At 43.8% G+C, this 23241-nt stretch overlaps 1 protein-coding gene across 1 annotated transcript; it reads left to right on the forward strand.

The window, feature by feature from the left end:
• Positions 1 to 470: 470 nt before the first annotated feature.
• Positions 471 to 22308, forward strand: LOC119237702 (breast carcinoma-amplified sequence 1-like). Its single transcript, XM_037501651.2, has 5 exons — positions 471 to 620; positions 1518 to 1562; positions 8214 to 8390; positions 15052 to 15093; positions 22132 to 22308. The coding sequence occupies exons 1-5, from the start codon at positions 600 to 602 to the stop codon at positions 22306 to 22308; spliced, it is 462 nt and encodes a 153-aa protein (XP_037357548.1). The 5' UTR covers positions 471 to 599.
• Positions 22309 to 23241: the final 933 nt, after the last annotated feature.

A 23241-nucleotide genomic window follows, 5' to 3' on the forward strand; every position in this document is an offset into this window, starting at 1 on the left:
GCTTCATAGTGCTGAGACTTAACACCTTGAATACTTTTTTAAGATACTAGCATTCACTATGGGGACATCCACAATGGCGGTTGTGGAAAACTCGTGAGAGGTGTCTCTGGAGATCATGAACAAGACATTAGACTAGGAGACCACAGAGATGGAAAATGTGCGCATCGTATATAGTCTCTTTGCACAATTGGGAGAAAGGGTTTTTGTCTGGAATGCAACGTGCGCTGCTGCTTGTTACCCTCTGACACCAACAATGTCCCTCCAACCAACAGCGAATGCTGAGTATGTTAGAAGGGGGGTAGGGGAAGAGTGACTCTCATAAGCTCCTGATTGTTCTATGCACCCGTGGGCAGAAGAAGTATGGCTGGAATTAGGGGGTAAGGGAGAAAGAGAGCGAAGCAAAAACATTACTTGGAGAGTTACATTCAACAAGTACAACTGTGAAAACTCTGTTCTGATCCTAGGACATAGTTGACAGCGAGGGCAGAGGAGGACAGGAAATCGCCGCTTTGAGTGACTCTCTTCCTGGGGACCCAGAAGAATTGGAGGCTGTAAAGGAGGATCCCCAGATAACAAACATAACAGAGAATAATCCCATCATGAGCTTCTTTAAAACGCTGGTAAGTCGTTGCCTTCCTTTGCCCTCCATTGTATTGCTCAATAGTTGTATTAATTCTCCAAAGAATGAGTATTGAGTGCTGTGGTGCTGACATCCTGCAGCTGGAACACTGGAGAACATGACAAGGTGGGCTCCATAAGGAAATTGTATTACATGGGATTCCCCATGAGGGAGCCTGGGGTTGAGAACCCGCTAAGGAGAGGCGCCCAAATTGGGACACGAGCTTTGTCATGTGGGTCCCTACCGCCACGCATGTCTGATGGCCATAGGTCATGAAATGACTGATCAATGGCTCCCCTAAGCTGTTGACCCGCTTGGCCACTCCAACAGCAAATAAAAGGGAACTCACTTTCTATCTTGTTACATCTCAATCTGCCATTTTAATTGGAGGCAGGGGCTGTGTCTCGCCTGGCTGACTCATGCTAACTCTGCCGGGCAGAGTCCACAGTCTGGCTCAAAGCAGACCCTCATAAAGGGCTGAATGAATGAAGGCATCATTCAGACAGCTCTAGATGTGTTTGGGCTGGTTCCAAAAACCAAGACCGACTTCAAAAGGTAAAACAGCAAAAGTCAACAGCACAACCACAAACGCAGACACCAAAGGTCTGTGTGCTTGCTTGGGTCAGGCAGAAATGATGGAAAGGCTGTGGTTTTCTGGGAGACAGTTTTGAATGTGGTCAGGTTCTCTGTGGATGTATAAACCCGGATGCATTTCATTATAAAATATTGATTTAAACTCCTGCATACCTAGTCTGAGGATTTCTACTGAACTCAGGATGTGTCATTACATTCTTTACCTGTATAGTAAACTGAGTCACTCTAAAAATTCCATGTACCTATGACATAAAATCATCCACAAGAGCTATGATTTCTAACTGTTTTTTCTCAAACTTTTCAGGTCTCGCCTAATAAAGCTGAAGCAAAAAAAGATCTGGAAGACCCGGTAGGTGGTTTAAACTATGTTTATGTTTGGGTTTGTATGTAGAGTTGGATTTGGATTTGTTTCTGCTTCTTTGTTGCTGATTTTTTTTAATTTTATTTGTGTGTACATCTATCTATATACTCCTATATATTTATCATTTTAATAGTGTATATATTTATGTATATACAATAATATATAATAATGTATATATTTAATAGGGTATATATTTAGTGTATATATTTATCATTTTAATAGTGCTGTTAGATTGTCCTTAAAATGTTTCATTTATGTTAATGCTATTTTAATGAATATTTTAGTGGGAAGCTTGATATACTTGCCAATCGAAGCTAACTTTCATGTCACAATAATCAATTTCTTATATAGAGTAAGAACAGAATGCTAATAATTATATATCATCTTAGTCTTTTTAGTTGTGTGTAGAGAGACTTAGAGAAGATGGTAAAAATTATTCACTGGAAATGAGAGAGAAGTGAGACTCAATTTAAAGTGGACCTTAGCTGTTATAGTTTTGGTTTTTTTAAAAAGTGTGGTTTGGGTTTTGTATGGAATTTGAAAAAATTCTATGTCCACGAGAAAGGGAATTGTTTGGTGAATTGAGATGGTCACTACTGGACCCTTGCCAGAGGAAGGAAGGGCGAAGGACTTGGGATGCCCGAGACAGCCAAAGTGTTTCACTGTCATCCTAGAAACTCAGCTGGTTCCTCTTAAAGTAACTTTTGTTTGGAACAACTGCTTCCTAGAGAGGTTTTCCCTTCCCACTTGACAGAACTGATTATCTCTAGAAAACACATGGTTCAGATTTCACGGGAATCATGGGGAAAGTCTAACTTAGTGACAAATAAGTGTCTCGTGTTTTTCTTTCAATCACTGCAAGTGCCAAATCAAGGCTTTGGCCAGCCCAATACATCTGCTGTTCGTATTTGGAGAGGCCAACGTAGGAGGGAATCTTAGAATTAGTCTTAGGAGAACCTGCAGACACCCCAACCCTGCCATTCCATAGCCAAGTGCTCCTAACCTGTCTGAACCCAAATCTCGACATCTATAAAACTGGGATAAGGAAAATTCTATCTCCCCAGTCCCAGCAGTGACTGCAGATATGACAATGCCCAGAGGTCCCAGAACTCTATTCAAATGTCTGTATCCCGATTTCCATAATTACCGCAAGGGAGATTGAAAAAGATTACCTTTATATTGATTGGTTCCTCTGGAATATTCTTCTTCCATTGGGGAGAAAAAAACAAAGGGTAGATCTTGGTCATTTACAAATGCTTTCCTATAAAATAATTCATTTGCTCCAGGGCAGCTAAGGTCAAGTTCAATGAATGGTTGTTTCCCTTTTGGGCCTATGTCTTGATTGTTTGAAGTTGCTGAGTCAGCACAATAGGCTCTACAAAGTGGGGGTGGGGGGTGTCGTCTGACTTTCCCAGAGACCAGTTACACCATCTTCAGCAGCTCTGGCACCCAGGCTTTGCCCAACCCAGAATAAGGTCCCAATTCAACCTAGCTAGGTGGTAAAGTTTCACTGTCCTGCTCAGAGTATGGGTCATACCAGTGGAGCTGGGCTGTCCCAAACAATCCTCCCACACCCCCAAACACATACACAGACCTCCTCCCAGACAATCCCCGCACCCCACACACCGACCTCCTTCTACAAACTGCCTCTCATACTTTGCCTTTTTTACATGTTTTCTACTGAAGCTCTTTGACTCATGCTTTGGAAAAATCTACACCACTTGTCTGTCTTCACATTTGGTCCTGGGGTTTTTTAGCACACTATGTACCCCCGCAAAAATCCTTTGCTGTTTGTAACTTGAGTCAATAATTCTGAATGATTGTAGTTGGCCTATTTCAGTTCTGAGGGCCCCCTAACCCCCCCCCCACACACACACATTACACACTCATCCACACACACTCTCATCCACTCACACACATGCATGTGCCCTTTGGCTTCATGGACTAACTCACACTAGAAACTTCTTTTCCCTGGAAGTCTGCCCATCTAGAAGTCAGTAAAAATTGTTGTGGGCCACAGTGCCTCCCCGAAATTTCTGACATGAAATAAAAGGAGATCAGCTTGAGGATGGAAGCCATTCAATGGCAGTATTTGCACTGAGACCAGAATACAAAAATTAATCATTTGTTTTCAGGTATTTTATTCTTTCTCATGGGGTAAAAACATTTAGATACTTGAAACTATCAAGTAGGACTGTGTCTTCTTTCTGATTTGGAACATTTTTTCCTCTGTTGTGTAGTTAGAGCTTAAACGTCCTCTCACTGAGGACAGAAGATGGAGTTGTGTTCACCCAGCTCATTTACAGAGTGCCTTGTGGTAGACCGATGTGTGTGCGGAATGCACTGCCTACGTAGGCACTGTACCAAAGTGTCTTTGAGGGTTTACGAAAGTAAACATTTGTAAGATCACTTGAGGTTGGGGGGTGATACACCAGAGCTTAATTGTGTAAGGGTCTTAATGCACTGAAAAACAACAGAAAAAATGGATTTTGTTTAAAGTCAAAGTTCTAAGCTGTGACTGCTATTGGCCAAAAGGCATCCAAAGCAGAAATTGTCTGTGATGGCCAGGTCGGGCAGAAGATGTCTGAGATCCACGCTAAAGGCACCAAGAAAAAGCACCTGGACAGCCCCAGGCTAGGACTCGCCTTTAGGAAATTCTTTAGGCATAAGGTCTGTATCTTGTTAAACTGGCAGTGAAAAGAACCCTGGTCTCCACCCACATCAGCTGGGGATCCCCCAGCTCGGCTTCTATGAAGACAGAGCCTTGGGTGGTGCGGGTCGTTCAGGGGAAGGTTGTGTGAATCAAACGACAGTGACTTTCTTAAGTCTCCATAAATACAAACATCACCCCATTTTCTTCCCAGTGCGGACCAGGGTTCTGAAATTGTTCTTCTAACCCCGTGTTTCCCAAAGGTCAGAGGTATGCCTGCTGCCGTCATCATTTTTGTCTGCTAGAGTATTTATTTGATATTTTTATAATGAAATAGGTTCATTTCCTGAGTAAAGTTGCCTTTAAAATAAACCTGTATGCCATCATGCATGGGAAGCCAAAATCATGTTTCCTAAAAGGAAGCCAACCTTTCCTATGGCTGATAAAAGAAGGTATCACATTCTGGTTACCTCATTTGTGCTAATCCCCTTATCTACTGCACTTTATAGCTTTTTTAAAAGGCAATTGGTCAGCAATTAAAGACAGATCAGCTCCAGGTGGAGATTTTCCCTCCAAAGTTCTTAGATGGATTAAATGAGAGCTGGGAAAGGATTCACTACTTCACTAGCGGAATGTTATTTAGTATCTCGAATCTCCTCCCGAGCTAAAATCATCCTTGATGACATCAATGGTTTGCTTCCTACACTTTGGGAAATACTGTTCTAACCTCCAAATGACAATTTTTTGCCTTAACCCATGCCCAGCGTTAACTACGTTTATACTAAACCCACATAAGAGCAGAACAAAACCGTGAATGGGGACAGAGCAAGCTCTAGCCATGTCCCAGGGAAGGAAGAACACAGAGATTCAGTGTGGGGATTTCACCCCAAGAAGATACCAATGTTTGGAGCCATGAATTAAAAGCACCCCTGAACTGGGTCGGTATTCATGGAAATTTGTTTGAAATATCAACCACTCTCCACTACATTGAATGAAATTATTAAAATCCCTTCCAGCTGGAAATTAAAGTCCCAGAACTGTGTATGTAAATGACAGCTCCGTAGAAAGTTCTCACGACTGAATCTGTGTTTGCATAAACAAAGTACGTTATGAAGCCACGCTTTAATTCTGCACAGGCTTGTTTTGTTCTGTAAAGAGAGAAGGGGGCGGAGTGATAGATATTACAATGGGGAGAGGAAATAAAATCTCCATCCTGCTGTTTGTGGGAGACAGGTGCTAACTGCTAATGAAGTAAGTCTTCAATCTCGTACAAAGGAATCAGCTGAATTCCCCCATGGACCGTCTGTGACAGGGGCCTTGGGAGTTTAAAAAGTATATGACTTTCCCCCTCAGGTCTGCATTTCATTATGACATTCATGTCATGCGCTGCAAAGTTTCAAATCCCCAGACTCAGTTCCTGTTCACAAGTGGATTCTTAAATTCAATAATCCCTAGAGCTTCCCCAAATGATTAGCCTCAAGTCCTGCCCCTGAGCTGCATTTGGGCGAAGGGTTGATACTGCAATGCAGCACAAGCCTTCCCATTACGCCCTGAGCTGCATTCAGTCTCTTTTTACGTAAAAATAAGGGAACAGTTTCCAAAGGTTCCTAATTCCCCTATTTAGAGGAGCTCGAAGGGGCTCCTTGGCTTTTACCACTGTGCCTAGGACAATTGTTTCCTCTGATTATTCTGTCGTTCAAGGAGATAGAAACATGGCACCATTAAAACCAGCCTGATTTATCAATGAACCTACTCGCATGAATACAGGAAGGGTGATACTCATCCACGACTTCACTGTAACCTAAGACAGGAAGGGAAACATCCACACAGATTCAGGGATAAAACTTGAATTATTATTTTCTTGTTTTGCTGGAAAAAAATCCAATGGTTACAGATTTGGGTTAACACCAAGATTCATTTCTCTATGTCCCAATTTTCCTTTCTATAAAAAGAATTTTCTTCATTTAAGAAAGTGCAGAAACTTGGAGTTCATCCGTGAATAAGTTTATGGTTATGGTTACGAGAAGGCTGTTTACGTTCCAGTGCTGCAGCTGGATTCTCTTGGTTTAATCAGAATCACACTTTTTGCACATCTCCCCCAACATGGGCTGTGACAACATGCTCACAGCTCACACACATGTTCTGGTATGTTTTTTTAGATGCCCACACATGCAGCCCTCCCCACCCAGGTTTCCTGGGAGAACCCCTAACCTTCACCCGCCCCCCAACCCCCGCCTCTGCAGGGCAGCTAAAACACTAGCACCTGGCATTGGGGGTCATGAGCTTTGCTACAGTCACTGTGTTCAGCTCTTGCTGCAATAGTCACACCTTGCTCACTCCTCCCGCCCTTGCACACCCAAAGGTGAACACAAGACTGACACTTACCAGGGCAGCAGGTAAGGCCTGTGCTGGGCAGTCTCCTACTCTAGCACGTTAGAATTTCCTGGAGAGGCTGCCAGACAAATTGCTGGCGCCCAGTTCTGTCCAAGTTTCAGATAAACAGCAAGTGATTGTTTTAGTCGATATCAGTATGTCCCAAACAATAGCTGGGATACACTTGTGCAAAACAATTATTCTTTATTGACCTGAAATTCAAATGTAACAGAGCATCCTGTAGTCTCTTAGTTACTTGCTAAATCTGGCAAGAGATTTCTGTTTTCTGAAAAAAAAAGAAGGAAACCACTAGGTAGAGGACACTTGTCTCTAACTTAATTACGATTCGGAGGTAAACAGCACCACCTGCCTCAGACCACTTGAAACAGGGCAATGCAGAACCTTCTGAGCCCAGCATTCCTGCTCTCGCTCTCCATAAATTGCACAGGTTACTCTAAATCCTGGCATTAAGCAATGTTGTGCACTGTCTAGGATCATTCTAGGATCAAGTATTACTAAAGTAATTACTTTGGTCCTTGATCTCCTGATTCAAACTTAAAATCTGCTCAATAAACGACTCCTGTTAGTATCAAGGGACTCAGCCTCGGGGTTATCAAGGAGTCAGATTCTTGCATCAAGGAGTCAGATTCTTGTCATTTGCAGATGCCCATTGGAGGGGCAGCGTGCTTTGTGGAAGGATGTTAGGAGCACTTGCCAGATGTCAGAAATCCAGATGTGCGGTCAGGCCAGGCCACTCGTTGTGTAGCTCATGCCCTCCGTTTCTTCATCTGTGAAAATCCTGGCATTGGAGGGAATGGTTCAATCCAGCTAATTTACACTTACTTTATACGTAGGTCAGTGACCCCCAAAGTGGGGCATGGGAGGAAAGATTTCTATTTAACTTAGGTTTATGTTGACCCCTCTTTTATTTCAAATTTGGGTCAGTAAAATCATACCTGTTTATAATATAAACAAAACATGCATGTAGTGGAGGTGCGTGTAACTGTTTTGTCTGATGAGCCACGATGAAAGCATGTGAAGATCGACAATCCAGAAGCAAACTAACATTCTTTTTTTTAAAAGAAAAAGATTTATTTATTTTTGCATGCAAGAGCTGGGGGATTGGCCAGAGGTGTGGGGCGGGATAAGACAGAGCAGGGAGCAGAACAGGTGGATCCACAGAAATCCACTGCTGAGGGGATCAGCAGGGAGACAGGAGAGGTCTGCTGTGCCATGTGGGTAGCTCCCTGTCCGGGGATCGAACTCCTGCCACAGTAGCTGCAGACAGCTTCATAGTGCTGAGACTTAACCCCTGTGCCACCAGGGAGGCTGCAAACTAACATTCTAACAGCAAAGTGCCTCTTCCCGTCACCTGGACTGTTGAGTTACTCCCGTGAGCAGGACAAACAATGGTTCTATATACTTGTTCCCAAAGGAAAAGATCTTGGCTTTTCCCAAGACTTTAACACAAATCCATATTCATATTAAAGTATTTGGAAACTACAAAAAGATGTAAAGAAAATGAGCATATATATAATCCCAGCCCACGTTTATTTAAAAAAGGCATTTTCATGTTTGCAATCTTGAGATGATTTTGAAATGTCTTAATTTTATAGGGTGCTGAAAAGCCACCCGCCACTGCAGCGGACCTCAAGTCAGACAACGTCAACTTTGCCCCCCAGGATACTCAAGCAGCTGCCAAGAACCCTGCAGCCACTGAAATAGCAAAGGACGGTGCCAAGGAAAAGGGTGCCGCCACCCCTCTGCCACTGGCCAAAATGTTTTGGAAAAAGGTAAGCGCTCTTTTTGGGGATTTGAGGGGCATTTGGGATGAAGATGACTTGAGAAATGCTTTCTTCGCGGCCCATTGAGATTCTCGGCAGTGTATAAATTTTCTTCTTCTGCAAAATGACTCAACTAGCCATTGCACCAAAGACTTGTGACCTACTCCGGGGAGGGATGAAATGCCTCTCGTGACAGAAACAGGTTTCGTGGGAAAGGAAAGGAAATGAACAAGTGGAATTTTTCATTCTTGGAATTATTCCCGCTTATGAGAGGGTTGTGGTATTTCTCTCACGGTTTCCTTTCTCTCTGAAATGGAGTCTTGCCGTGGCTTCCGCCTGGCTCCTCTGAGTGCTCTCAGCTGGGTGCTGTCTCGGCCCCAGCCAGGGGGAGTCAGACATTATGAAGTTCTGGGTCTCACCCTCCTTTGGGAAAGCCTGGGTGTCCTCCAGGCCCCCACCTCCCCAGTGACAGGGACATTCACACACTGTCTGATCGTGTCCCCCATAATGAGGGTGTCCCACGAGGACGTGGTCGGTGGGGTTGAGTAATTCTGAGAGCTATTCCTTGATCACCGCTGAGCAACCCCAGCTGCCCCACATGTTCCGAGCTATTGTCTGTTTTAAATGAGGCCAAGAGATGAGCAAGAAGTCAGGGCGAGGAGGTGGGGTGTGATTCACAGAGCTGGAAAAATCCGACTTCATAATGTCATGGAACATCCAGTTGGCACCCGAGGAAGGCAGGCGTCAGCTCAGATGCTGCTCTGCTCTTCGTGTCGCTCTCTTCTCCAGAAGCTGACTGGCTTTCTGAAATTCTTTCCTGTTGTACAGAAACTTTCCTTCTAGATTCTGCCCAGAATGTAGTGACACTTAATGAAAACTTTGGATGATGTCATTTGTCATTCTATTCTAGTCCTCCCTGCCTGCCAACATGTTCTCTGCAGTATAATGTAGGGAACAATTTCAAAGCTAGTTACATTCAGGTACTGGTGACAAGGAGGGTGACGTTGGTGACCCGTATTCAAACACTTTCATCTGAATAAGCAGGTAGAGGCAGATCGACGGGTACATCTAGAGGTGTATAAGTGCAAAGTGCTTTAGGACATACAGAAGCAGCACATTATTGATTGCACATCTATTTTGCTCAAGGTGAGGATGTGGATTTGGTTTAAAAAGTAATCCAATGAAGGAAAACCTGATGTAAATAAATAATGGTAGTGCTGTACGCACATAATGGCAAATGGGGGTGGGGGGTCTTCCGAGCAGCAGAACCAAGACAGAACTGACGTGCCAGAGATCTGCTGGACAAAGCCAAGAGGGGAGCGGGCAGGGCCGCAGAGAGAAGCCTGTAGACGCAGAGGGTCTGACACCTGTGAAGGGAAGGAGGGAATGAAGGAGGAGCGGGTGGGAAAAGCCTCAGACCCAGGATGGTGCTGGGCCAGTGGGGGATTCCAGAGCAGAACTTGTCCACTCGGGGTGCCCGGCCCCGTCCATGGTGGCTCGCTGCTGGGAGCAGCTGGGGAGAGCACCCCCAGGGAGCATCACCCAGGACGCAGAAGGCGGAACAGTGGGCTGTGCTCCTCCAGGGAAGTCCGAGCAGCGCGTGTCCGTGGCGCCACAGAGGGGGCAGATGATATGGCCAAAAGGAAAAAATGACCAAAGTTTGTGGAACACTTTTACTTACAGGGTAAGAGTTTGAAGTGGGACAGATCTGACTGTGTCTACCCCTGTAGCTTCAGTTTCCTCATTTGGAAAATGCATATCACACCACCCAGGGCACAGAGGTGGAGCGAGAACCCAGTGGAACACTGGACAGGCCTGAAAGTGGCCCATGTCATCTATTGCTGTGCTCGGGAGGGTGGGCGCTGACTGCACACGCTTCTTGGTCTCTCGGAGCCGCCCAGTTTGGGGGAGCCACCAAAACCACCAGCCTCAAGTATTTTACCTTTTCTGAGCTTTGGGATTGATGAGGATAGGTTGGTTTCTCTTACAACCTCAGGCCCTTCCCACCCCCAGTGATAAACCTGTTGGAGGTTTGTCTTTCCAATGGTAGAATTACATCCGTCTCAACTTTTTGTTTTTTTTTTTTACCATTATTTGACTATTTGTTAGTAGACTATAAAAATCATGAGGTTAAGAGAAACCACAACCAAATCTTCTGTAAATCTTCCTTATCCTTCTTTTCACCTCGGCAGGAAGAGTAGGATTCAGTAGTATTGCTGGCCATGGTCTCTGCGCTGGGTTCTTGTGTGCAATGCTGTGTTCTGAGCACTGGGCAGCGAGCATGAGGCTGCCCTCCTGGAGCTTACATTCTCAGAGTTGTTTATGGAACAGAGTAAGACCTCTGCAGTCTTTGAACTGGAAGAAGTTTGGTTATATAATCAATCTCGTAAAAATTTTGAAACACAAAGACAAATGTAGAAAGTGCTGATCATTTTGCTAGCCAATCCTAAGAGTTTGCCTTCTCTCTTAATTGATAAGATCTTAAATGAACTGAATTTGAAGTTATGAAACAACTCTTTCCCCTGGAAAACTGTGGTTCTGAAATTATGTTATTTTTATAACTTTTTTATGACTCTAAGTTATTTTGACTGTACGTTACTTTATTGCTGAAGTTGTCCTTCTTATAAAACAAATACAGAAATAGCCTTTGAGAAAATTAATTTTTAATTATGTTGTACTTGGCAAAAAATGTTTACATTCTACATACCTGGACTAAATATGGCTCCCCCTGTTGTGAATTCATCCGGGTACCGTTTGCTCTGTGACCTTTTCAAAAGTGACTTTCCCTATTTGCGCTTCTTTTCCTCATCTGTTGAATGAACATTGGGCTAGACGGTCTTCAAAAATCTTGTATATGGCAAGTGTTGAATTCTGGGCAGGATCGGGAAGGTGGGGCTGTGTAATCTTGGGCAAATTACTTCACTGCTTGGAGCCTTGATTTTCCTATCTGTAAAATGGGACCATGCTTATTTTAGCGTTATTATGAGAAACATACTAAATACTCAGTGAATGGTGTTACCATTTCGTCACGTATGAACAGTCAGGGGTCATGGTCAAAATATCCACGTGTGGCTTCTGCCATCCACAGCACCCTGGGCTCAAAACACGCCTCAGGCCCATTGGCTACTGTGAAAACACTTGAACTTCACTTGGAGGAACAAGATCAGTGCACATGAAAACACATACATGCACACATGTGTGTGCACACAACTAGAAACTGCATTTGGAATCTCTTCAAAGTAACTCTTCTCTCCCCTCTTTGAAGGAGAGAAATGAGTGGAAAAGAAATGTGAACTCTGAAGCCAAAGAGACGTATCTCTGCCAGGCCAGTCACTGGCTCTGTGACCATGAGTGGGTCACTTAAACCCTCCATGCTTCGGTTTGCTCGGCCTCACAGGTGGCCACGGTCCGCCTCCCGGATGACAGGGGGGCACCAATGCAAGCGACTGGCTGAGGCGACTGAAATTTCCATTTTGGAAGGATGAGGGCTACAGTCCTGCGTTAATGGGATGCAGGTTACAGATGCCCTGGGTGTCTAGCAAAGAGGTCCCCAGTACACCCCAATTCAAGGGTAGCCAAGTGCTCTAGTCGCCACCAGGAGCCTACTGAGCAGCACTGCTCTCCTCGGACCCAGCTGGGAGCAGCTCACCTGGAATCCTTACCCCGCTGGGGGATTCTCTTTCTGGAGACGCTTTCTTGAAATGCTTATTTCTGCCCACCCCATCCACCCTGATGTCTAGAAAACACTGTAGATGCTGAACCGTAATTACAGAAATGGTTCCAGCGCTCCAGCTCTGGCGTGAGTAAGTGTCTTTACACAGGTACTGGGAGGAGCTGTGGGGCTACCAGGCGGAGGTGACCCAGCCCCCCTTCAGCATGCATGGCCTTCCCAGGCTGGATTTCTGGATCCTTTAAACAAGCTGTGATCCTCAGTCTAACAGCCCATCTTTGGAAGGATGGACGGAGGCTCAGAGACCGGTGATTAACTTGCCCAGGGCCACACCAGAGCTAAGAAAGAAGGTGACTTGGCTTCACCGGCCAAGATGCTCTAGACCTGGCTTCTGGGTGGGTTTTCTCTTGCACAGGCTCAACACTATTGGCGCCCTGGCTGCTCATTCTCTACGAGGGAACTTTGCATGAGAGGGGCGTGTCCGCCACCCCAGTGTGAAGCTCCACTCACAGGCCTTTGACTGTCATACAAAATGGCGGAAGGAGTGAGGATGGTTCTGGGACCCAGCCCTAAAGCTATAATTGGTCTCGGTGAAGTGAAAAGTCACCCATTCGCCCTTCTGCTCCTGTTTCTCAGGTGACATGAAGAGGAATGTGTCTTCTTGATCTTAAAAGAATTTTTTTACCACAGGAACATTTGCTGTTTTCCCTTTTTACCAAAGACTTATAATCACGACTTTGTGAATGGTGGTGTTTTGCCCAAGCACAGTTGTTTCACTACATTCTTTTATTTACAGCAAGGATGTGGATGGCACATTCACCATAATAATAAGCTGTTTTCTTTTAAAATGTATTTAAGTGAAAGTTGATTTTTGAAATCAAAAGGTTGATTTTTGAAAACATACCAAGTACATAGAGGGGGGACGTGGAAAAGTGAAGAAACAGAAAAATTGTCTACAAACTGATAAAGTTTGAAAAATGCTCAACGAGACTCATTCCCAAGATAAGTCGGGCTTCGCCTGGGTAATATACCTTGGAAAACATGAGTTAGCAGCTTCTTTTGGAACAGATTCGATGTGCAATGCCAAGTGTTGAAACATCAGAAAGATCTGGAAGTCTGGAGCGGTAATGAAGGCCATGGACACGCCAGGTTCAGAAGCAGCCCCTTCCATCCCCAACATCCAGTTCCCAGTTTCCTCTGGAACTGCGTGAGCAGCAAATGGCCAAGAACTTTCCAGACACAGGAAACCAAAGATGCAAACTGGTCTCATTACAACCCACCGGAACAGGAAAGAGGGTTTGGAAAACTGAAAATGCTCTTCTGACATAGACAGCCCTGCACCTAATGAAGGCGATCTGTTGACTCTTGAAATTTTTGTGGGTCTCGTTGGAAGAGGTCTGACTTATAAAATACTGGTTAGTTGCTTGCAAGTTCTAGTATTAAAAAGCACCCTAAAAAGCTGGGAGAAGAGGTACAGAGTTCCAAGAACTCTGATTGCTTGAGAATACCTTTCAGTCAGAAGCTTCCAGAAAGCCCCTGGTCCTTTCCAGGGACACATTATGGCTGAGTAAGCTTCTTCACTGGAAGAGGAAGATAAACAGAAAGAAATGGTCTCCCTGGCTCTTGTCTAGGGAGAAAGCAAGTCTGTAATAGTGGGGCTCCTGTAATCCCCCAAAAAATGTCATCATGGAAGTTGTCGTGGGAGAGGGAAACTTGGCTCTCAGAGCCATTTCCACCGCATTGCAGTGTATCCCCTGGAACAGGTAGCTTACCTCTCTGCACCTCCATTTCTTGCTGGAAATGAGGATCTCCATGCTGACTGCTTGGGGCTACCGAAGAGAAATGACATACACTGAGTCCTTAACGCAGAAGACGCGTTTGCAGGTGTCAGTCCTTCCGCACCCACTGGATTTTTAAAGGTAAAAAATAAAGGCAGGAATTGGAGCAAAACAGGGAGGAGATCTTAACCTGGAATCCAAGGAACACGGGGTCTATGAACACCCTGCAATTATTTGCAAAATATTTTATTTTCCTGGGAGGAGGGTTCACCAGTGTCAAGGGAGTCCTAAAGTCACCTCCACAGGTGACACTCGGGCAGCTGATGGAATGACTGCCCTGAGTTTTGATGGAGCTGGATCACTCTTCTGCTCAGGACTGTACTCTCTGCTACATTTATTTTGGGGAGCAACAGTGCTTGGAGCTGGATGTGTTGGCCTCCAGCTTTCTGACTCTTCAGAGATGTGTTTTAACCAAACCTCACTTTGATAGGATGAAATCGACCCAAATTTCGGGCTCATGCAGGAAGCAGCTTCGGATGCTGGCACACCATGGTCAGGGTGAGGCTGAGGACCCCACTAATTACAGCCGTGCCTGCTGCCTCCATGAGGGGCCTGGGGGGCATTTCCCTGGACTTGCTACCAGAAATTTCCTAAGCAGCCCCTTTGTTTTCACCTAACAATATCTGGGTATGTTGTGACTGATCCCTTATGTCCCTGTTTGTCAGTTACCAGAAGATACAAAGGCAGATGTGTTGCTGGCCCACACCCAAGACTGTGGGTTGTGTTTTCTTTCTTTCTTTTTAATTGCATTACTTTTATTGAAGTAATATTGGTTTACAGTACTACATGATTAGAGGTACAGGTTCACCCCCCTTGAGATATATGTCTCCAAACACACCCACCTCCCAAGCATCCTTAATCCTCCACCCTGGTCCACGCAGCCCCTTCCCCTTGGTGGGGTTTGCATTCTCCATAGCCACCCCCTCTCCTGGCTCCATTTAGATCCTGGCTGCACCTGGAGATTCCTTTTCTCTTTATTGCATTTTAACAGGCATCATTTGTATTATCTTGTGCTGCTGTTCACTTGTCTGGGTCTCTGTCAAGTTCCTTTGGAACGAGGTTTACAGAAGCCATGACCAAGATCGCGCCGGAGGGCTGTGAGCCCAGCTAAGCCTTCACTTTTTGGTAACATCCTGACTCTTTATTTTTATCTCTCTTTTAGTCAGTTAAAGAGGAATCAGTCCCCACAGGTTCAGAGGAGAATGTAAGTTACGTGTTTCATGACAGAATCATTCCATTCTCATCTTTGGCACCTTGGGCCCTGGGCATTTCACCTCTGGGATCCTGAGTTCTTGCGTGCTCCAAGTGTGATCCATCTGCCGTAGACTCTTTCAACCTTTTTCGGGATTAGGGGCCACCGGGGAATAACATTGGATGAATATTTGTAACTGGAGAGAGGCGAACTAAATGCAAAACCAGAGCACACGTTTTTGTGATTTCTTAGCCTGCAGGGGTTGAAAGAGTCTACGAACCATGAGACATCTTTACACTTTCTTAAGACACAATGACGCTGCAGCCTCTGCTTCATTCTACCTTGATTGCTCTTTCATCTTGATTTCCATGGCAACCCCATTCTCTACTAACTGTGGGCGGTACCGGCAAAGGTAGTTGCATCAGACGCGGCATCCTGCTGCAGTATTGCTGTGACTGGTCTTGGGCTGGAGGGCGGACTTTGTGAGTCTACACCTGAGCCTCCCTGGTTTTTTGGGTGTTTTTGCCTTTGATCTTCTGGAGTCAAAATGTTCAAGACAGTGCATTCATGTCTGCAAGAGGTGGCTCTGTGGGAGACACACAGAAATGTAGCTTTCCAAAACACCTTCCAGGGAGATGAATAAACTGGCCTGCTGAGTTTCAGACTCTGCTTTGAAAGTACAGTCTTTGGAAAATTTTATAAGCGGGATGAGTGAATTCACAGGTCCTTAATATAGAAGCTGATATTTATCATTTTGCCAAAGCAAAATATGTTTGGCTCTTTCTAGGTGTCTCTCATTTACTTGCCATAGATGGGGCTTGTGTTTTCATTTTAATTTCATTGTTGGAACTGAACAGATGTTGAAGAGCCAAAAAAATTCCAGAAATGTTGTGGTAGGGAATGAAAATTAGAAAGACTATGTCATTATGCGTGTTAGGAGAAAGATCTTTGAAATCTGCTTTGTTGTTGTTGTTGCTGTTGTTTTTCTTTCTCTCCCTCATTCCTCATTTCCCTTCCTCCCTCATTCCTTTCTTCCATTTCCTTCCGCTCTCTCCCTCTCCCTTGAGTCAAAATTTATAGCTCAGTCAAGCTCATGTCTCTCATAATTCCAGAAAATTCTGGTGAATTTATCAGTTTTACCTGAATTTATCAATTTTTAGAGAGCCAAAATCTCCATTTCAGCAACCTGCAAAGAGAAAATCCTTTACATTTAAAAGCTGCAGGCCCAATCGGAAGCACCAGTTAACTTTGAGCTTCCCAGCTCTCTGAGACAAACCTTCTTTGGGGACAGCAAGCAAAGCTGCCGCCTGAGGAGTCCTGAGCCTCTCACAGCTCACACTTTTCTCCTCCTAATGCACAATTTAAAACAGAAATAGGAACATGACATAAAGCTAAGTTATTGATGCCAAAAGATAGCACAACACCTGGTGGAGAGTGAAAGAAAGGAAACTATTTTCCCAAGAAAGTAAATGGGCATTACAAAAATTGCTTTACATTTGCCTGACAATTAACATTTCTATTCTTAAGTTTCAATATTTAATCACCTACAGAGTATTCATTGGAAAGAATGGGTCAGAAAAGCTTGCCCCATTGTCCCCAGACTCTGACACTTTTCGGGCCTCAGTTTACTCACTAAGTGGGCATAATAATAATACCTACCCCATAGGTTTCCTGTGAGAACTGAAAGAATAATGCAGGTAACGTAGCCCCTCTGTGCCTGAAACCAGGGAAGAGCTTGGCAGTCCAGGAACTTGCAGACCACCCAGATGGGCCAAGTCTGACCCTGTGAACTAAAATGGATGTGAATGAACAATGATGTAAAAAAACTTTAAAAATTAAAAAATGAGAGATTTAAAAAAAATTTAAAAATTTTAAAAAAGAAACTAAGAAAAACACAGAAAATAAAAGAAGGATGTGGAGATTCTTGAATGGTTGAAAACAATTAAAAGAAGAACGACTATTTCATACATACAAGTGATAGGACATTCAGATGTGTGATTATGAATAAAGTTTTATTAGAACAGCCACACCAAACACAGCCACATGCATTTCTCTGCCCCGGCCTTGGATGCTGCTTGGGGGCTACAGGAGCAGAGCTGAGCAGCAGGGCTCCTGGAGGGAAGTGTTGGCCGCCCCTGCAGCAGCTGTCAGTGCCCTGGGTCGTGAGTGGAGTGAGCGCTCCCCTGTGATCAGTGGTCACGCACCTCACAGCCAGCTCAGCGCCCCCTGCAGGAAAGGCACATGCACTGCAATCAGCTTAATCTCCTCCCACACGGGAGAGATGGCTTTTACCAAAGAGTATCAGATACTCCACCCTCCAGAGCAGGACAAGTAGCTTTGATTATATTACAAGAGGATTTTTGTCCATCTATTGTATTGATTTTTTTTTTGTTCAATTATTTTTATTGAGGTGATGCTGGTTTTCAACACTGTTTATGATTTAGGGGAACAGGTTCACACCTCTTCAGATGTATGCCACCACCCCACACCCACTAGGGTCATCGTCCTCCCTAGTCAATTGGGGGCCCCTCCTGACTTGCTTCTCCTCCTTGTGCTCCCCCTCTGGTAGCCTCAGTTCTGTAGTCAGATCGGTAGGGTTTGTTTTGGTTTAGTTTTGTCTATTGCTTTGTTTTGTTTCTTTCTGTTCCTCACAGGAGTGAAATCCAGGAGTCTTTTAACTAGCAACTTCTGGTTAAAATATCATTGAGTGCGTTTTTAAAAATAGCTCTATGGAAAGTTTCCAAAACCAAACTATCAGTCCCTGCAAGTTCCTGTATTTTTACAAAGCAAAGGAGAGAGTGATTTCAACATTTCCCAACATTTTTCTTGGAAAAAAAAAATCGGCTTTGGGGCCAATTGGTAGTTTAGTGCTTTTTTTTTTAGAATGTGCTTCTGGGGCTGTCAGAAATGCCATCTATTTTTCTTACAGTAATGATCGGATCCATTAGCTGTAATCTGAAAATGTTTGGTCATTGTTTAACTGAGTTAACATTGTAATCAATGAGGCAGGGGGAATTTTTCCTCCTCACTGACTAAGAAAATAGGTATTTCTGTTGTTTATCTCTTTGTAAGCAACCTTTCAGCACAAAAGAAAGAAAACTCAAGTCAAACTGGATGAAAAAGAAAATAGCTCTTTTTGGGTCTCAGCACTAGAAAGTAGAACTGGTGTCAAATGAAGTTTGACTCAGATTTCTCCCTTAGCTCAGCCTTCCTGGCCTGCTTACATTTTCAGCCTCCCATCATCACACTACCCAGTGCAGAGATTACGCCATTAGAAACCCTGACCTCTAGGGATTGGTTCTCTCTCATTTTCTCAAATGGATTCATGTGTTTCATTAGTCAGCTTCACCAGGTTGTGGTACAATAACAACCAGGCCCAAATTTCAGTGGCTTTCAAAGCCAAGATTCTTTTTTTTCTCACTCATGCTGCATGTTAGCTGTTAAGTTGGCTGTGACTGAGTCACAGGGCCTCTCCCTGGGATCAGGACTGGGGAAGCAGCCCCTTTAGTCAGAACACACAGTGGTCGTGTCAGAGAGAAGTGGTATCAAGCTTCCTCTGGGTTGTGGTTTAATAATGTATCCTTACACTACATTCTCCAGCAAGTCACCCAGCTGTGGGTATGACATACAATTCTTTTACAGGAAGGCAAAGTGAGTATTGGGGGGAGAAAAAATCATACATTCTGCCACCCTGAACTCCTATGATCAGAAGGTACAGCTTGTTGGTTGGACAAGACCTGTTCAGTTGGCTTCAGCCAAATTACATGACCTTATAGCTAAAAGAAGATCCTTCCCCCATAGAAAAATGGACACTCTGTGAAGCTAGAGAGAGAGAACAGTTATTCAGTAGAAAAATAAAATCTCGGGCCTCCCCGGTGGCGCAGCGGTTGAGCGCTGGGTTACGAAGCTGCCCGCGGCCTCTGCGGCGCAGGTTCGATCCCCGGCTGCCTCCCGGCCACCGGAGGAGGGTCCCACATGGCGCGCAGACCTCTCCTGCCGCCCGCTGCTCCCCTCAGCAGTGTACTTCGGTCCTTCTGCCTGCCCTGCTCCCCTCTCTGGCTCTGGTGAATTCTCTCACCCTCCCGCGCTTCTGACTGTACCCAGTGCATGTGTAAACAGAACAAACAAACAAAACAAATAAAGAAAGAAATAAACATGCCTCTATAAAAAAAAAAAAAAAAAAGGAAAAAGAAAATCTCTACGAAGTCTTTGTAGTCAAATAATCATGTTAAAAATCAACTCAGAAAGAATCTAAAAAAGAGTATGAAATAATTTTTTTTAATCATTATTATATGGTAGGTGGTTTAAGTGGATGAAATCTATTTTTGCTACATATCCGTTTCCAAAACTCACAGCTCTAGCAAAAAGACATAAAACAAATGTCAAGGGTAAGTAAAGTACAACAGTTACGGGTAAATGTGAAACCTTTGCCTGAAATACGTAAATGCACTATTTTCATGCAAAGTATAAAATCCCCTACTGAAATCAAGAAAACAGGATTTAATTCTAAAATAGAGCACAAATCTGATTTTCATTATGTCCATCGTACCCAAAATCAAAATGAGTAGATGTAGTCATGTATTCTAAATAAGGAATGGCTTTGTTAAAAGCCCTGACCTGGAAGGAAATAGGAAAACAATCAAATCAGATTCATATGTTTATATATGCAAATAAGCTCCTTACTTAGCTCCAATACTTGTGAATTTCCACACTGTGTTGGTGGATTTTCCTTGGCTGCTGAAAGCCAACTTCTTGGTCTGACATCAAAGTCAATGGGAGTCTTTAGAAGTACCCCCACAACCTTTTTGCCTACCGAAATGGCTGTCCTTTGATGAATGGACTGTCACTAGGATTTATGACTTGACACCTCTCAGCATTTGGAAAGACCCAGCAAGAGAACCACTGGCAATCAGATAAAGTTGATTTACAAAGTGATTGCCATACAATCTGATCATTTCATTATGTCAAATTCCCTCCAGGCCCCTTCCCTCCCCCTAAAATAAACACAAAAACTTGTTACTTCAAAGACAGAATAATTCTGAACTCAGAGTCAATGAGTCAAACTGTTCACTAACTACCCAAGGCCCATTTTCCTTTCTTCCATCCTTCTTCCTTTATCTTTGGTAAGGTTGGCAACTGTCATATGCTGAAAGTACTTGGTTGTGAGTACTGTGTCTCAACCAGTAATCCCATGTCCTTCACCAATAATTAGTCTAGAGATAAGGACATGACCACTGGCCAATGAAATGTGCCCTGAAATAGGGGAACCAAAATGAAGAACTTCATTTGAACAAATCTTTCCTCGTTTGGATATTGGGCCAAGGATGTGATGCCTGGAAATGTGGCAGCTACTTTATATCCATGAGGTAACCAATAAAAGAATGAAAATCCTGCAAGCCAACAATGGCATAGCCAAAGGATAGACTCTTTCTATCCTTTGTCTTCTTAGGGTCATTATAGAACAACTGAACCAACTCCAAAACTCTTACTTACAAACTTCTTATTGCTTCTTTTTATTGGTTAAGTAGCTATTGGATATCCAATTACCAGTAGACAATTCCATTCTCATTGATATGGCTACTTGTGGTGTGATTTTGGCCCAATCATTCAATCAGTCAGCTTTTTCATAGATAAATAATATTATCTATAATGTTATCCACTATGAGCTGTCTTTTGTAACTTAGTAACTATTTACCAAAGTAATATATTAAAAGTTCTTTGCAGAATATTGGGCATAGTAAGAGGTGTTAATATCATCTCTAAGGAGGTGGCTGTTAATATCATCTCTAAATAAACATGTACATAGTGGGTGATTCCAGATAATTCCAGATAGAGCAAGTAGTTCTCATAGTACACAAGTAACAACCACTAGCATTGATTGAGTTTTTATTATGTGTCAGACTGTTGGAAGAACTTCACATGCATTGCCTGATTTAATTCTCAAAATAATTAACTGCTGTCTCTATCCGCATTGAGCAATGAGAAAACAAAGATTCAGAGAGTAGCAGCCGCCTTGGTCTACAGCTTTTGTAAGGAACAGTCAAAACTTAGGCCCAGACAGGCTCCCTCTAGAAGCTGCCTTGTAATCAACACATCGTCAGCCTGCGTTTCAACTTTACCCCAGGGCTCTTATGGCCGAAGCTACATTTTTCAGAAATGCAACTGAATGACACTGACCTAGTTATGGAACTCCACATTCACAGCAGACTGCCGACCCCAGACTTTTATTTGGCTCCAGTCTTTGCCTGGTTTCCGGATTGGCCTGAGTCAAAGACCTGAGCCCAGCCTCCCCAAAGCCCAGTGCTGTGTTGGACCTGTCCAGTGTTTTCCCTACCACTGTCCCTTGTACGCTTTTCAGCCTTTCTCCTGTCCCTCTCTCTCTTATTCTCAGAAACCTCACTTTGTTAGTGTCTGCTAGTTTTTTTTTAAGTATTTTCTTTGTTGAGTTGTTTGCTATGTGCTCATCCAATATTTGTCTCAGTCATTCTGACCTGCTTTACTACACATCATTCCTTCAGACTCCTTCCATGCTGCTGTCGATGGCTACTACTGCTTTCTTTAGGGCTGAGTAGTACTCCACAGTGTGGACAGGCCTCCTGCATCCAAGCCTCTCTCAGTGGCTCGCAGGTGGTTCCCCTGTCCCTGCTGTTGTAACTAGCACATTTCCTTAAGGCCATCCTCATAGGGATAGGGCTGCTCCTGATTTTTGCCTTGGCCAGGTGTAACTTAGATTCATGGTCCTACCGCCTGGATGAGCAGGCTCTGAAGGGTGGTCTCCAAAAGGACTTCCTCGCTAAGCCTTTACCCACAGGGGGCAGGAATGTTGCCACTTCCAAGTCCATCCGTCCGGCAGTGGTTGAGGAATTGGCTCTGGGAACATGATCTATGACGTGAATGACACTTCTTGAAGTTGCGCTGTGGGGAACAGTCACAGATTCAACCCACAGCTACTATGTGGAGGGCAAGGCGACTAGGATCCCACTTTACAAAACATGTTTCGGGGGACATGCTTTCTTTTTTACTGTCTCATTACCTGGCAAAATAATCCAGGAGGTGTGTGAATCGCCTGTAGAGGTTGTAAAGTCCCAAGAAGCAGAATCAGCCTTACAGACGGTGGATCTCAACGAAGATGGGCATGCTCCCCCCAAGCCCGCAGAATCAAAATCCAAAAGAGAAGAAGGCAAACCACAGAAACCTCCATCCTGGCGTTTTTCAGACAAATGGTAAGCCGCTTGCTTCCAGCCCAGTAAGTCCTCACTTACCACGGTCAATAGGTTCTTAGAAATTGTGATTATAAGCAAAGTGCGGAATCACGAAATCAGCTCCTTGAGTAATGACATTTTGTGCAGCATCCGCTGGGAGTCTTTTCCTCATCAATGTTTTAATGAAATGATGTTATTCAAGGACCTGCTGTACAGGAAAAAGGAAAGACCTAGAACACAGCTTCCAGGGACAAAGGACCCTTGTGAGACTCGATAGTAGATTGCATGTGTGGAACGTGAATGAAAGATGCGTACGAATTGTCAGTGAGAGGATTTATTCAATTTATTCAATCACAAGGAAATCTCAGCTGATTGCTAATGTCCCTTAACCTCTCTTTAACCCCATGCTAACTCCCTTTTGATAGAGAAAGCTGACTTTGGGTCTTGAGTGAGGGCAAACAATAGCATCCACCGAGAAGTGGCTATGACTTCTTACTTCACTTTTTATTTATTTTGTAAGTTTTCCTTCTGTTTATGTAAATGATACTGCAGTTCTCATGCTGGTAATGATAGGCGGTTTCCTTTGAAAATACATTTACTACATAAAGAATATAAGGCATTTTTTAAAGGATTGGTAATACATAGTCCGAGTTATATATTGATTTTGGAGAAATTCTGAAGTGATGTGTGAATGACACAGTTTGGACAGGGCCGATTTATTAATTCAATAAGGAAATGACAACATAATCTTCTAATAATAATGAACATGCAAATATGGTCGGTGAATTTGCCATGCCTTTAGTTATATCGAAGGAGAGAGTGTGGGCAGGCATCTTTTGGTGCCTATCAAGAGTCTTGGTACATTCATATAGCTAAACACCAGAACTTAAATCATACCAACGCAATAAAAGCCAAAAATTTGGTTAGAGACAAAAAACAAAAACTCCTGTAAAAGGTC

Source organism: Talpa occidentalis, unplaced genomic scaffold, assembly GCF_014898055.3.
Source record: "Talpa occidentalis isolate TD23 unplaced genomic scaffold, MPIMG_talOcc4v2.1 talOcc4.10, whole genome shotgun sequence".
In the NCBI taxonomy this organism is placed as follows: domain Eukaryota; kingdom Metazoa; phylum Chordata; class Mammalia; order Eulipotyphla; family Talpidae; genus Talpa; species Talpa occidentalis.

What these genes read in the sequence shown, in the direction of transcription:
- LOC119237702 (XM_037501651.2), top strand. Translation starts at nt 600, where the DNA reads ATGAGCTTCTTTAAAACGCTG. An exon ending in TGAGCTTCTTTAAAACGCTG is followed by an intron (nt 621 to 1,517) that starts GTAAGTCGTTGC and finishes CAAACTTTTCAG; the next exon opens with GTCTCGCCTAATAAAGCTGA. An exon ending in CCAAAATGTTTTGGAAAAAG is followed by an intron (nt 8,391 to 15,051) that starts GTAAGCGCTCTT and finishes TCTCTCTTTTAG; the next exon opens with TCAGTTAAAGAGGAATCAGT.